The sequence below is a fragment of the Artemia franciscana genome, chromosome 15 (genome assembly GCF_032884065.1).
Source record: "Artemia franciscana chromosome 15, ASM3288406v1, whole genome shotgun sequence".
NCBI classification, from domain to species: domain Eukaryota; kingdom Metazoa; phylum Arthropoda; class Branchiopoda; order Anostraca; family Artemiidae; genus Artemia; species Artemia franciscana.
The window spans coordinates 18,358,494-18,374,612 of NC_088877.1; the positions used below are offsets into that span (position 1 = coordinate 18,358,494).

General features: G+C 38.6%; 1 protein-coding gene across 2 annotated transcripts in view; it reads right to left on the minus strand.

The window, feature by feature from the left end:
• The window catches only part of LOC136036128 (proton channel OtopLc-like), a 73,463-nt gene extending 60,211 nt beyond the window's left edge, over positions 1 to 13,252 (minus strand). Inside the window, exon 1 of one of the 2 annotated variants that reach the window (XM_065718149.1) lies at positions 12,722 to 13,252. In XM_065718149.1, coding sequence (XP_065574221.1) covers positions 12,722 to 12,759 — 38 coding nt within the window. In that variant the 5' untranslated portion in view covers positions 12,760 to 13,252. Of the gene's footprint in view, positions 1 to 1,855; positions 1,885 to 12,721 lie in introns of those variants that run through there. The other variant, XM_065718150.1, reaches the window with a different exon arrangement.
• Between the last annotated feature and the right edge of the window lie 2,867 nt (positions 13,253 to 16,119).

A 16,119-nucleotide genomic window follows, 5' to 3' on the forward strand; every position in this document is an offset into this window, starting at 1 on the left:
CCATTGCAGTTTCTGCTGCCATCTAGCTTTTCACGGGAAAACAAGAAGTAATACTAGTAGTATTTCATTTAGCATAACATAAGATGCGGGTAAAAGCCTTCCTACTTCCCTCAGCTTGCTTCGATAACGAGTTCGGACCTTCAGTCTTCCTTAGAAGGCATTTTTCTGTTATTTTTTCAATCATTCTTGGAATTCTTTTAGCTTACAGCAATTTATATGGCTTCGGAAGGATTTTGCAGAAAATACTCGTATTTTTAGTATTAACTGTTTATTTCTTAACTCAGTAGACCAAAACACAAATAAACTTCAAATAGATAGACTGTGGAGGAAAAAGGCCACTTGACCGTTTTTTGTCACCTCGTGATATATATATATATATATATATATATATATATATATATATATATATATATATATATATATATATATATATATATATATAAATTGCGTATTCCGTGGTCTTTAGGGACTCTGGTTGACCCTTACTGATTTTAGCTAAGAAGTATTTAATTTTGATTCGATAAATTAAATAGATGTAATTCTCTCCTGTTAAATATGTTGCCTCTAATAATGGTCCATGGTCCCTTTACTAGGACCACTATTGTACATCTACTGGATTTCCCTAAGCCAGCATCAGCTAATCAAATATTTTAAAATATACCTCTGTTGTAAGGATTCGCAAAATTCTATTTTGAGATACAACATTTTTATTTAAGTAAACAAGTTACAGCTCTGTTTCTATGTCACTCCTTGCTTTCATTTTGAATCTTCCAGAAATTTGGAATTTTTTCGGGCGACAGAAAAAAAATAAAGTTTCATAGCATTTGGAGTCATTTCTTTCTAAAAAACTTTATGCATCCTTATTTTTGTATGTATAAATTCAGGAAAGAGTGTGCTCATAAGAAGTACATAAACTCATGCCTTTAAGAATACTTATTTCCATAATCCCATGATGAAAATTAAGAGGAAAACCCTTACCCTCAAATGAGTTTTATTATACCGTCCAATAAAGATTTGAATAAAGCATTTTGAGCCCTCTGTTGGAGGGGGGAAAGAACCGATGAACAACCAGCCATCCCAGCCCTTGAAGCAGGGTATTTTCTCCCCAGAAAGCTGATGAAGAAGACTCATTGGCCAATTCTAGCAGACAATTTAATTTGGTACTGATCAAAGATTTGTAACTCCTCATGATAAAAATTTTTCTTCCCTTTTAATGATATGGCAACCTTTCCTCACAGAAATCAGAAGAGGGCTATCATAGAAGCTTGGCAATACTTTCTCAGAGCATATTTTTGGCCCTGGATTCATTCTGGAAAAGTTTCCTTTTTGCTTATCTGACCCCTTTCCAAGAAAGACAGCAAGAAATAGCTAAACTAAAATTTTACCACCAAAGATTACAAAGATAATTCGTAAAGTCATAAGCTACAAAAAGTGTGCACAGCAGTAACAGGTAACAGCCATTATGGGTAACCCCTCCCCCCCAAAAGTCGTGATTTTTGCTGTATTTATATAATCTAACCATTTAAAATAACTTTCCCCCAGACATGCCATTGTGTGGGAGGAGGTAGGGGGCAACCAACTCCATATATTTTTACCCCCATCCCTATATTTTGAAAAATACCGTTTTGGGAGGTATTTTCATTGGAAGATACTCTTTTTTGTTTTTCGATTGAAAAATTTTGCCTCTTAAATTTTCAAAATATATCCCCCTCCTCCTCCGCTACACTTTCATGAATTGAAGTCACTGCTTGCCCCTTCCTCCTGAGTTGATTCTTCCGTACGCTCCCGAGCTATAACTAGTAAAAAATAAGTAATTTGAATTTGAATTGTCGCTTACGAAAAACATACAACTTACTGAAGATCCATCATTTTAAAGTTGAATATATATATCCAGTTCTAAGTATCACAAGCTAAAGATAATATATCAATAATGAATTCCGATCCAGATCTCAAAACCATAGCTATCAACGGATGAATTAATGAATCTGAATTATACGGATTTGAAATGTCACTATTTTTCTGTATCTAAATAAAAGGTCCCTGAGCCGAGCTACAGCCACATATATTATGCAGAAGAATCGTTCGGGGAAGAGGAGAAATTGCCAAAGTCGGAAAAAATAGGTGAATTTGTATGGGCATTTTCGGAAAATATTGGGCATGTTGTGGAAGTCGCATGATTTTGACACTCAACCTGGAGTCGCATTATCCAGGCACATACACGGAATTTTTTGTTGGTGTTCAAATAATGAACCAACGAATTCTATTGGTTTTTAATACGAAGTGCCTAGAAATTTAAGAAAATACAGGATTGGGAAAGGGTGGGACACCTTAGATACGTCCCTGACACTATGGGCACATACCCGAGTTTGAAATTTCTGAAATACTTACGTAAAACATGAAAAAACTAGGTAAGTGCCTCGTTCAGACCCTTGCTTCACAAGAAATTACAACAATCGTATATATTTCAGTTGTACCATGCGAAAAAATATTCCTGAATAGGTTTTACCTAGGCACGCGGGGCAGTGGCGATGTGTACTGCGCCGCTTGAAATCTTATAATTTTGCAGATTTGTTCTCAATAATTTTGGGAAATTTATTTCCCAAAATTGATGTTATTTACTAATATAATATCTTATGGTACAGAGTGTAAATTTGACTTCTCTGCAATTCACAAATTTGAAACTTTTTGGAGTTGTGATTCAGGTAGTGTCAATGCCGAATAATAGTGTCTTTCAAGTATATTGTTTCCCTTCGTAGACCATATTAATTTGCCTTCTTAATCATGATTCTTATCTTAAGACATTGGAAAACCGAAAAACCCGAATGTTACTTAAGCAATAGGGCAAACGTCTTCACAGAATAATCTTTTATTCAGACATTTCATAAATATGGAACCGAAAATTAATTACAAAGGGGATTTTGACCATCAAAACTATTTCATTTCACAAGGGGCAAAACTGGGTCCAAAATCCAGTAATGAGAAAAGGAAGCACTAGCCCAGTGTTTGTCTGTTATCAGCATAGACAGTTCACATGCAAGATTAAAGTTTCATTTTTGGTTCGATATTGAAATTTAACAGAAATCAGATTCATCATCTAAATTATTTCTCATTATTGTGGCCGAAGCCGCACGATTACTAATTAGCAGTACAATAATTATAAATGTATTTCATAAAGGCAACAGCTACAAAAGGTATGTATACAGTTGTAATAGATAATAAAAATAATTAGTAACCCCCTCCCAAAAAAAGTCCCCCACTACATTTCTACGAATTAACGCCAGTGCTTGCACTTTACCCCCAAGTTGATTCTGTCGTACGAGTCTGTGCTATCAAACAGTTCGTGTAAACGAACTGCAGTAAGGAGCGACCCGGCTCAATAGTAACCAAAACTCTAAAATGGGATTTTGATACTAATAGATACATAAAAAGAATTAGATTTTTGTGCTGATTTTAAATATATAAGTTTCATCAAATTTAGTCTTACCCCTGAGTTACGAGCGTGAGAAAATTTGCCTTATTTTGAAAATAGATGGAATACCCCTTAAACGTCATAGTATCTTACGGAAAATCACACAATCACATTCAGCGTATCAGAGAACCATACTGCGGAAGTTTCAAGCGCCTATCTATAAAAATGTGGAATTTTGTATTTTTTGGCGTAAGTCCGATCACGGGTGCGTGTTTATTTGCTTGTTTGTTTTTGTTTTTTTTTTCTAGGGGTGATCGTATCGACCCAGTGGTCCTAGAATGTCGCGAAAGGGCTCATTCTAACAGAAATTAAAAGTTCTGGTGTCCTTTTTAAGGGACCAAAAATTGGAGGGCACCTAGGCCCTCCCCCACGCTCATTGTTTCCACAAAAGTCACCGGAGCAAAGTTTTGAGATAGCCATTTCGTTCAGCATAGTCGAAAAACCTAATAACTATGTCTTTGGTGACGACTTACTCCCCCAGAGTCCCCGGGGGAGGGGCTGCAAGTCACAGTCTTTGACCATTATTTACATATAGAAATGGTTATTGGGAAGTGTACGGACGTTTTCAGGGGGATTTTTTCTGGTTGGGGAAGGGGAGTCGTGGGAAGGGGGTTACGTGGGATGATTTTTCTATGGAGAAAATATCATAGAGGAAGAGAAATTCCATGAAGGGAGTGTAGGATTTTCTGGCATTCTTTAAAAAAATCAATGAAAAAATAACATGAAAAAGTTGTTTCAACTGGATGTAAGGAGCAGCCTTAAAACTTAAAATGATCAGAAATTATTACGCACATGATGAGGTTCATCTTCTCCAAAATACCTCGCCCTTAACGCTAAAGTATTTTTTGTAATTTCGGCTATTTATTCTACGACCTTTGTGATTCAGGGGTCATTCTTTAAGAATTGGGATAAAATTTAAGTTTTAGTATAAAGAGCAAGGTATTGACGAGAGGACGAACCCTCTCATATACGTAATGAAAATATACGACTATAGAAGCTCGTTACGTAAGTTAATTCGTAAATTACGTATATTTAATACTAATAACAAGAGCTAAGAGCTCATATGGCACTTGTGACGAGGTCGGAAGAGCCAAGAGCTCATATGGTATGAGCTCTAGCAAAATTCTAAGAATAAATAGATTGCTTTAAAAGGAAAATTAGAGGCTTAATGCCGGTCGGGATTTAAAATGAGAGCTCTGACTCACGAGATCCTTCTAAATATCAAAATTCATTAAGATCCGATCACCCACTCGTAAGTTAAAAATGCTTCAATTTCTAATCTTTCCTCTCTCTTCAGGCCCCCAGATGGTCGAATCAGGGAAAACGACTTTATCAAGTCAATTTGTGCAGCTCCCTGACATGCCTACCAATTTTCATCGTCCTAGCACGTCTAAAAGCACCAAACTTGCCAAAGCACTGAACCCCACCCGCTAACTCCCCCAAAAAGAGTGGATCCAGTCCGATTACGTCAATCACGAATCTACAACATTTATGAGCTTTTCCAAGATTTCCGACTCCCATACAAATCTCCCCAAAGTCAACAGATCTTGTCGGGACTTGAAATGAGAGCTCTGAGACATGAGTTCCTTCTAAATATCAAATTTCATAAAGATCCGGTCTCCCGTTCTTAAGTTAAAAATACCTCAATTTTCCTAGTTTTTCCAAATTAACAACCCCCAGCTCCCCCAAATAGAACGGATCCGTTCCAATTATGTCAATCACATATCTATAGCTTGTGCCTATTCTTCCGATCAAGTTTCATTCCGATCTCTCCACTCTAAGCGTTTTCCAAGATTTCCGGTTTCCCCCTCCAACTCTCCCCAATGTCACTGGATCTGGTCGGGATTTAAAAGGAGAGTTCTAAAGCGCAAGATCCTTCTAAATATCAAATTACATTAAGATCTGATCATCTGTTCGTAAGTTACAAATAATTTTTTCTAATTTCTCCGAATTATCCCCCCCCCCACCCGAAATCCACCAAAGAGAGCGGATCAGTTCCGGTATTTTCTGTCATTTATCTTGGACTTGTGCTTATTCTTCCCACCAATTTTCATCCTGATCTCTCCGCTTTAAGCGTTTTCCAGGATTTCCAGCCCCCCCCCCACTGACACTGGATCCGGTTGGGATTTCAAATAAGAGATCTGAGTTATGAGGTCCTTCTAAATATGAAATTTCATTAAGATCCGATCACTTCTTCGTAAGTTAAAAATACCTCATTTTTTATTTTTTAGTAGATAACTTCGAAGACCACATTGCCTTCCCATGACGAAAGTAAAACAGTTCAAAATAGGGATGAAACCTTTTTATTGACAGTGAACAGATACAAAAATTAACTGGATATTTCGAACACATATACAGTGTTCATCATCAGCAGTAAAACTGTGTTTGAGTTGTACTGCTGATGATGAACACTGTATATGTGTTCGAAATATCCAGTTAATTTTTGTATCTGTTCACTGTCAATAAAAAGGTTTCATCCCTATTTTAAACTGTTTTACTTTTATTATTTAGAGTTAACCCTCCCCCCAATGTCATCATATCCGGTCGGGATTTAAAATCAGAGCTCTGAGACCAAACATCAACATCCTTCCAAACATCAAATTTCATTAAGATCCGATCGCTCCTACGGAAGTAAAAAATACCTCATTTTTTCTAATTTTTCAGAATTAACCCTCCCCCCCAACTCCCCCAGAGAGAGCGGATCCGTTCCAGTTATATTAATCACGTATCTAGGACTTGTGATTACTTTCCCACCAGGTTTCATCCCAATCCCTCCGCTCTAAGCGTTTTCTAAGATTTTAGGTTCCCCCAACTCCCCCCAATGTCACCGGATCCGGTCGGAATTTAAAATAAGAGCATTGAGACACGATATCCTTCGAAACATCAATTTCAATAAGATCCGATCACTCCTTCATAAGTTAAAAATACCTCATTTTTCAGAATTAGCCCTCCCTTCCCCCCAACTCCTCCAAAGAGAGCGGATCCGTTCCGGTTATGTCAATCACGTATCTAGGACTTGTGCTTATTTTCCCCACCAAGTTTCATCCCGATTCCTCACCTCTAAGCGTTTTCCAAGATTTTAGGTTTCCCCACCCCAACTCCCCCAATGTCACCTGATCCGGCCGGGATTTAAAATAAGAGCTCTGAGACACGATATCATCCAAACATCAAATCTAATTAAGATCCGATCACCCGTTCGTATGTTAAAAATACCTCCTTTTTTCTAATGTTTCCGATTTAACCGTCCCCCCACTCCTCCCAGATGGTCGAATCGGAGAAACGACACTTTCTAATTTAATCTGGTCTGGTTCCTGATACTCCTACCAAATTCCATCGTCCTAGCTTACCTTGAAGTGCCAAAAGTAGCAAAACAGGGACAGACAAACCGACCGACAGAATTAGCGATCGCTATATATCACTTGGTAGATACCAAGTGCAATAAAAAACGCTCGTAAAAAAAAGTTAAAAGTTCTAGTTGCCTTTTTAAGTAACCGATAAATTGGAGGGCATAAGCCTCCTATCCCAACCCTTTTTCTCAAAATCGTCCAGTTAAAACTATGAGAAAGCCATTAGGCACAAAAAAATTAATATGCAAATTACATTTTAATTATTCATATCCGGAGAGCCCAAATCAAAACATGTATTAATTCAAAAACGTTCAAAAATTAAATAAAAAAATAAGTTTTCTCAACTGAAAGAAAGGGGCAACATTAAAGTTGTTTTAAAAAGTAGAGCTATGAGAAAGGGCTAAACTTTGGCATAAAGAGCGGGGCGTTTAGGAAGGAACACCCCTTTTCATATTCGGAGTAATTTCTGTTCGTTTTAAGTTTTAATATCGCTCCTTACTTTCAGTTGAAAAAACTTGTTTTTTATTTTTTATTTAATGGCAAGTAAAAAACGGGTCTAGGCGTTTTCAATCCCGGAAAATTACCCCTCCATATTCCCCCGGGATAATTCCGGATGTTCGTCAGAACAAAAATTGAAAATTTTATTCACCTGTTTAAGTTAGAGGCTATAGCGTTTCCATAGAAGAACCATAATGGTTCAATATATTAATGTTTATCGGTTTGTTTTTTTCCCAGAGGCACTTCGTATGGCATAGTTTTGCAGATTTGTTCTTAACAATTTTGATAAATTTTTTTATATTAAATTTTTTATCCCCCCCCCCTTAAATACTTTCCTACAGACTGGCCTGACAGCAGAATCCTAGTTTTGGCTATGAGGAATATTTACTCATACTAGATTTTACGTTATAAAGTGAAAATTTGACTTTTATGTGATTCACTCGACAGGGTCGAGGCAGCCTTTTGCAGAGGCCGTTGTCCATGGATCTACATCTTACATCCAGCCAAAGTAATCCTCCTATAGAGGATCCTCCCGCGATGGTGTTCTGCGTCATCATACAATTTAACACATTGCTGGGAGAAGGTTTGCAAATCACGGGACGTGTCCACACACCGGTTGGCTCTGTTGAGTACACATTCAAGAAGCCTTCCTCCTCCCCCACCAATATTTATGGTCTCCGGGCAGGGGTACTCCAGTTTCTATCACAGATCCCCGGGGACTGGGTCTCCCCTTAATCCGCGCCTCGTATGGAAGGACTCGACATATCTATAGGTATGCGCTGAGTGGCCTGGGGTAGGCCCTAATGAGCAGTAAACTCAGCGATGGCAGTGTTCAGATATGGTTCTAAAGCATCGCGCTCCGAAAAACGGAGGAAGATTTGCTAGAAGTTTCCCAGAGAAATTGCCTACGGATTGTTTTGGGTACCCGACTCGCTGACCACAGTACGAAAAGTGTGACCCAATCCTGCTTTCTAGGGCTTTAAATGAGAGTAAAGTTGAGATGCGTAGGGCACGTTCTGCGGACAAAGGATGACAGATTGTCCTTTTTTATCAACCGTCTAGGGCCAAACAGAAAGCAGGTCATTCTTAGTTGGGGTAAGAGGATGTAAAACTTCCTGGGAGGGTATAAAGAGGGAAGCTTTGAATAGATTGGGATGGAGAAGGATTGCACGTAGATGTGCGGGCCTCAGGCGGCTTGGTGCTGCAACGAGTTATTATTATTAGCAGTAATAAGATAAAAATTTCTTTTTCGGTGTGAGATTGAAATTTAAAAGAAGTCATATTTTATATATGAATTCTTTTTCCTTATTTTGAAAACAAATCTTTCTCTTTTTCAGAGCTTAGACAGATTTTTTTTTTTCTTATATCGAATATGCTTGCAACAGAACACGAATCGTACGACTACATTTGTTAGAAATCTAACTCACAACGCAGCAACTGTTTAGCATATCAAACGCTATCGTGCACTTATATCAGACATAGGCTATTTTTTCTACCTTAAAGAAACGGGTTTTAGGAATTAGATATGCCCTCAATTTGATAATCACTCAACTACCTAACTGCGCAATATATGAACCGGAAAAAAGATATAACTGCCTTGACGGAACTGATTTTATTGATTGATTGTAGTATCTAGGCAACCATTCAAATTGAACAGATTAGACTATATTTCAATTGGAATTCTTATCCTTTTGTTTTTAAAAACATCTTTGAAGACCCGTACCTCCAAGGGGATCTCCCCATGGACGAAAAAGACAGGCAACCATTGGTAATATACACTGAAAGATTTTGGAACTTTGCCCATGACTCTCGTTTTAGGAAGTACAGACGACAAAGTAGGACTAAAATCATTAGGAGGTAAAATCATTAGTCACATAAGAACAGATAGATGGAATTTATGGGACCCTCATTGATACAATAGTCAGGGAAACAATTGCAGTCAACAGAAGGATGAAGTCTAAGAATGAGCAAAATCAGTGACAGACAACCATTGTTTTTCAATTTTCCTTCACAATACTTTACCCACTTAATCAGAATCGTATTCTTTTTCTTTTTACCTGTCTTCGTTTCTCATGCATAAACCTTCTTTTTTTATAGTTTGGTGGACAAGTGGAGGGTCGCAAGAGAGCTTGTTCGAAACTGTCCGTAACCCTCAGAACCACAGGTTGGCCTTAACTAGTCCAAGCAAAGCCGCAGTTAATTTTGATTTCTATGAAATAGGCTACCAGAGCATTGATAAATTAAATGAAGATAGATTTCTCCTGTTAAATACTTCACCTCTAATAATAATTCGGGCCCCTTATACTAGGACGGCCTATATATTACCACACTTAAGGAGTTATATTCTACTTAGTTAGCAGATTATATTCAAGCAGATTTTACTTAGTCACTATTTTATTTCTGAAGATTTCCCTATGTTGACTTTAACTAATCAAATGATTAAAAAACTAATAGTAGCTCTCAATAATCACATAATTTTGAACGGCGTGGGGTGGAGTAGAAGCTTGCGTAGCTCTATCGGTCCCAGGCAGTTTAGAGCTGCGATAAGGTGACAAATTGTCTTACTCTACTCACCGCCTTTCAGGAGGCTGTTTATACTTCCTTTAGACTTTTTTTGGTTTTGCCACATGCCTTTCGGGAACGTCCTGCTTTTCAATTCCAAAACTCGTAGATTCAAATCAAGGTCGGATCTAGAGGAGGGGCTGGTAGAGGGCTTAAACCCCCCTCAAAATTTTTTGTCCGACTCATAAAAATGTAGCAAAAATGAACATAAACAACTTTCTATTGTTTTTTTAAGTTTTTAGCCCCCCCCCTGAAACAATTGCCTTTGGCCTTGATTCAAATAAGAGTTTCTATTTTGTGCGAATTACCGGCTTTTACACGAAACTGGGTTTTCAAAATCTCTAAGTTTATATAATGTGTCCCAATTAAGTTAAATTTAGGCTATTTTGGAAACCTCATTTTCAGTGTTCAATTTGGTTTGTACATTAACAAGTTTTTGGTGAACTACTTGATGTCTTCGCTATTTTGAAATTGCCTTTATTTATCATCAGTCTGTGCTATAGCTTTATAATCTCTCGAAAACTCTTTACATTGAAATTCTCTTATCTCCCAGTCAGATTTCAAAACACGAAAATACCTCCAAGGAACTTGCTTGGTATGTCGCGAAGAAGTTAAATTCAGGCCATTATACCGGTAGTTGACGTTCCCCCTCCCACGGAAAATACCCCCCCCCCCCACCCGCTGCTGGTTGGTCTTTCGACTTGTAAATTGTAACTTTCGACTTGTAAATTAAGGACTAATACTCTCAATTTCTGATCTTTTGAGCACCCTCCGAAGTTTCTGCCACCATAAGGTGGAAGTGTGGATGGACAAGGGGCAGTCCCCCTTCTATACGGTATAAATTCTGTTAATTTTTGGGTTTAATGTTACTCTTTACTTTAATAATAACAGCAAAGACCAGAAATATTCTAACAAACCTTAAGGGAGTAGATATCAATTATACCTTTTTGACAGGTTTTTTTTTGTATCCTGGTAACGGCTCTCGGGATTAGGTTATGCATCAATTCCTACTTCCACTCTCCCCTCGTCTCTCCCTTAGAACTAATTCTGCATTTATCTGATAGCTCAATGAGAGCTGGGATGTTTTGGCAATAAAATGCATTCTTTGATGCATCTCCCTCCCTCCCTAACTACAAAACAGTCAGAGAACCTTATCTGGAAGTTTAAGTGCCTTTTTAAGTTTGATAATTTATCCATTGCTTATAGATAGTATTTGTTATTGGAAAACCTGTCGACACTTTTCGCAGGGGAGTTTTCTTAAAAAGGGGGGGGTGTCTGGGAAATTTTCAGTGGGGATAAAATTGTTGGGAATAGTTTCCTTTCAGCGGAGATTTGTTTTCCATGTGAAGAGGGGGTATTTTCCGTCAGGAGGGAAGCGGGGTGAACACCTAGAACCCATTTCGCATGTTCCTTTCAGAAAAAGAATCGGCAAGAATCTCTAAGTGGTTTCTTTGGGACGTCCTCAATACGCCAAGTTCAGGCTGTTTTGAACTTTTAATATGTAAAAACTAGTATAGCCAAGGCCCAGGCAGTGGCGTAATTCCGTCAAAATCCTAGGGGGAGGGCAAAGTTGGAGCCAATTTTCCCAAATCAAGTGAAAATGACAGTAAAACCTGGAAAATAAGCCATTTGGTACCATGAAAGTATAATATTGTACAATAAAAGCCCTATAAAGATACTTTATAGTACAATAAAAGTAAATATATACTAAAAAAAACTGATCCATTTCTGTTAATGCTTGACTTGAATTATGCAGGCTTAGGTTAGTTTGACAATATTTTTGAAGAAACTAAATTTCAGTGCGGGAGGGAGGACAAATTTAGGTCTCAAGGGAAGGCAAACCGAGGTATGGGAGGAGCAGTTGACCCCCTGTGCCATAGCAAATTACGCCCCTGGGCCCAGGGTGTTTTTCACAGCTGAAAAAGGGCAAAATAATAGGAATACACGTCTGCAAACGAAGATTAGAATATTGGAAGCTACAATAATGACGTGGTCAAGTGTGGTTCTGAAGCGTGGGCACTCCGAAGGACGGAGGAGGATTGGTTAGATGTTTTACAGAGAAATTGTTTACGGATTGTTTTGGGCACCCGTCTTATTACTGTATTTCAAACAGTAAGCTGTAATAACAAAGTGGTTCAATCCCGCTTTCTATGGCCATTTGGAGAGAACGGCTGAGATGGTGAGGACACGTTCTGCAGATGACAGATCACCTAAGATTATCCTTATCAGCCAACCATCTAGAGCCGAACTAAAAAGTGGTCCCCCCGAATGGGGTGGGATGAGGTCGTAAGGAAATATTTTAGAAAAATTGAAACTTCCTGGGAGGTTGTAAAGCGGGAGGCTTTGAATATATTGAGATGGAGGAGCGTGTGCAGCTGTGCTGGCCTCAGCCAGCTTGGTGATACAGTTGTTAGTAGTACTAGTAGTAATAGCATTTTCAAGATTAAATTTAATCTCTAGTTTAATAAAGTCTTAATGAGTAAACGAACTACTTCTTTTCTTTGCTATTTTGAAATTATCCTTATTTATCATCGCTCTATACTGTAGTCTTATAATCTCTAAGAAAAAAATCAAGGCGGCGACAAGTCTGTGGCTCACATCACACCTAGATAGAGCCTACTACCAAGACTTTAACAGAAGCGCAACTGCAGTACTACCAAAGAAGTATCATAAAAGCGAACATATAACTCACTTAGTCTTGGTAGCCTACGTGTCAGGATAGAAAGATATAACTTTAAGCACAAATTCAAACATTCGAGACATATAGGCTATTTTGAATAACTAGAAATAGCGTAGCAAAAGCTCACCCTCCGTATCAATTTGCCAAAATTGTAGACTTACTCACCTTGAACTAGATTTTTCCATGCAAGTTGTCCAATTCATACAGTCTCTTAAAAATAATCAAAACGATAGTTGACTGTACCAATCAATTTAAAAATAGTACGTTCTTAAACACAATAAGCAAATACAGTTTTTTCTTTTAGTTAACCAGTGCAGATTCCAATATAATTGTGCCAGGATCTGCAGAAAACACCAATCAAGTGGAAGTTAACAAAATCACAAGCTGATAAAATAACCAAATTAGTATAGTCCATAAAAGAGTCAGCTTCTGAAAATGCCATTATAAAAAAAAATACAATTATTAAAAAAAAGTCTGATCAGCACATTAAGAGAAACTTTATGATTCAAGGTGTGAAAATTGTTCCCGACGGTTAATAAATGTTATTTCACTGATGTCAGAATGATGACTGACACTCTGACAGTAAAATATCTGAAAACCAGTTTTGCGTTTTGTCTCTATACTCCCTGCTCCGTCAACTGGCTAATTTCCTCCATACTGTCTCCGAGAGACAAAGAAATAATCGAAAAAAAGAACAAGAGCTAAGAGCTCATATGGCACTTGTGACGAGGTCGGAAGAGCCGAGAGCTCATATGGTACGAGGTCGGAAGAGCCAAGAGCTCATTTGGACGAGGTCGGAAGAGCCAAGAGCTCATTTGGCACTTGTGAGAAGGTCAGAACCTAAAGTTAAACTTTATAGCACAAGATCCTTCTAAATATCAAATTTCATTAAGATCTGGTCACCCTTTCGTAAGTTACAAATACCTCAATTTTCAAAATTACCTCCCCCCTCCCAATTCCACCAAAGAGAGCAGATCCGGTCCAGTTATGTCAGTCACGTATCTTAGACAGGTTTCTATTCTTCCCATCCAGTTTCATCCTGATCTCACCGCTTTAAGTATTTTCTAAGATTTCCGGTCCCCCCAACTGTCCCCCCCCCAATTACGTTTGATCCGGTTGAGATTTAAAATAAGATATCAGAGTTACGAGGTCCTTCTAAATATGAAGTTTCATGAAGATCCGATCACTCCTTCGTAAGTTAAAAATACGTTATTTTTCTTATTTTTCAGAATTACCCCCCCCCCCCCCCGCAATTGAGCGGATCCGTTCCAATTATGTAAATTACGTATGCAAGACTTTTGCTTATTTTTCCAACCAAGTTTCATCCCAATCCTTCCAATCTAAGGGTTTCCCATCATTTTAGGTCTCCCCACCCCAAACTTCCCCCAATGTCACCAGATCCGGTCAGGATTTAAAATAAGAGCTTTGAGCCACGATATCCTTCTAAAAATCAAATTTCATGGAGATCCAATCACCCATTCGTAAGTTAAAAATACCTCATTTTTTCTAATTTTTCAGAATTAACCCCCCCCCCCCAACTACCCAAAAGAGAGCGGATCCGTTCCGTTTATGTCAATCATCTATCTAGGACTTGTGTTTATTTTTCCCACCATGTTTCATCCCGATCCCTCCACTCTAAGTGTTTTCCAAGTTTTAGGTTTCCCCCTCCCAACTCCCCGCCCCCATCACCAGATCCGGTCGGGATTTAAAATAAGAGCTCTAAGACACGATATCCTTCTAAACATCAAATTTCATTGAGATCCGATCACCCGTTCGTAAGTTGAAAATACCTCATTTTTCTAATTTTTAAGACTTACTCCCCCCCTCCCAACTACCCCAAAGAGAGCAAATAAGTTCCGATTATGTCAATCATGTATCTGGGACTTGCGCTTATTTTTCCCATCAAGTTTCATCCCGATCCCTCTACTCTAAGTGTTTTCCAAGATTTTAGGTTTCCCCCCTCCAACTCCCCCCAATGTCATCAGACCCAGTCGGGATTTAAAATAAGAGCTCTGAGACACAATATCATTCCAAACATCAAATTTCATTAAGATCCAATCACCCGCTCATAAGTTAAAAATACTTCATTTTTTCTATTTTTCCGAATTAACCGGCCCCTTCTCCCCCCCCCAGATGGTCAAATCGGGAAAACGACTATTTCTAATTTAATCTGGTCCGGTCCCTGATACGCTTGCCAAATTTCATCGTCCTAGCTTACCTGGAAGTGCCTAAAGTAGCAAAACCGGGACTTTAGGTTTTCCCCCTCCAACTCCCCCCAATGTCATCAGATCCGGTCGGGATTAAAAATAAGAGCTCTAAGACACAATATCATTCCAAACATCAAATTTCATTAAGATCCAAATACCCGCTGATAAGTTAAAAATACTTCATTTTTTCTATTTTTTGCGAATTAACCGGGCCCCCACTCCCCCCCAGATGGTCAAATCGGGAAAACGACTATTTCTAATTTAATCTGGTCCGGTCCCTGATACGCTTGCCAAATTTCATCGTCCTAGCTTACCTGGAAGTGCCTAAAGTAGCAAAACCGGGACCGACAGACAGACCGACAGACAGACCGACAGACAGACCGACAGACAGACCGACAGACCGACAGAATTGGCGACTGCTATATGTCACTTGGTTAATACCAAGTGCCATAAAAACAGAACTCTTCAACTGCGCCATAACGAAACAAACCGTATTTATGCACTTCCGACCATCGGACCTGGCTCTAATTGGACGGGCATAGAATGAACTCCGAAAGTTTGAGGATATCCATTGGTGTAGCAAGGATTTTGAGGACCGGGAGGAAAACCAATTGTGAAATATGATATTCGTCTTTTTATTTCGAAAATTTAAAGAAGAAAGCCAAAAATCAGTGTCAGCTCTTTGGTAGGCCTACCAAGGGTAGGCTAATAATCACGACTCCGCTGATTTTATGATTTCACCAGTTCCCTTAAAATAACTGGCAGAATTGATATACATAAACGGGGATTCTTTTGAGAATTTGAGCAGGGAATGATGTCCATTACTAATATCTGCGAAGCTGAGCCCATAAATACTCAGTTAAATATTTTTACATCAAATTCAATTGTTTTACAATTGTTACTCAAATCTGTCAATAACAAAAGGAGAGCTGCCATCTCCTCGGCTTCATTCGTAAGGGATAATCTAAACTATTAATTTAAACTAAAAGGTTTAGGGGGGATTATTCACCCTGCTCCTTCAGAATGACCTGAAGGACGTAACATTAAGGTTGAAAAACACGGGTCTTAATCGAGGCGTCAAGCCGCCCGGTTCCAGGTACTGATCCACTGACCTCCCCCTTAAAAGCTGGTTTGCAGCTATGCAGCTATCCTTAGTATATGAAGTATCAAATTTAACCAGCTTATTCAAACAAATCTTTTAAATTTTTCACAGGATTATGTAGACCTCAGGCGGCTTAGCGCTGTGAGGAATTGTCATTAGCAAGACTGCCACGCCTTGGGAGATCCCCCAAGATCCTGAGATTTCAGTTTGGAGCTTACGATCTTGGGAAAAGTGTCCACAAGAAACATTGCTCT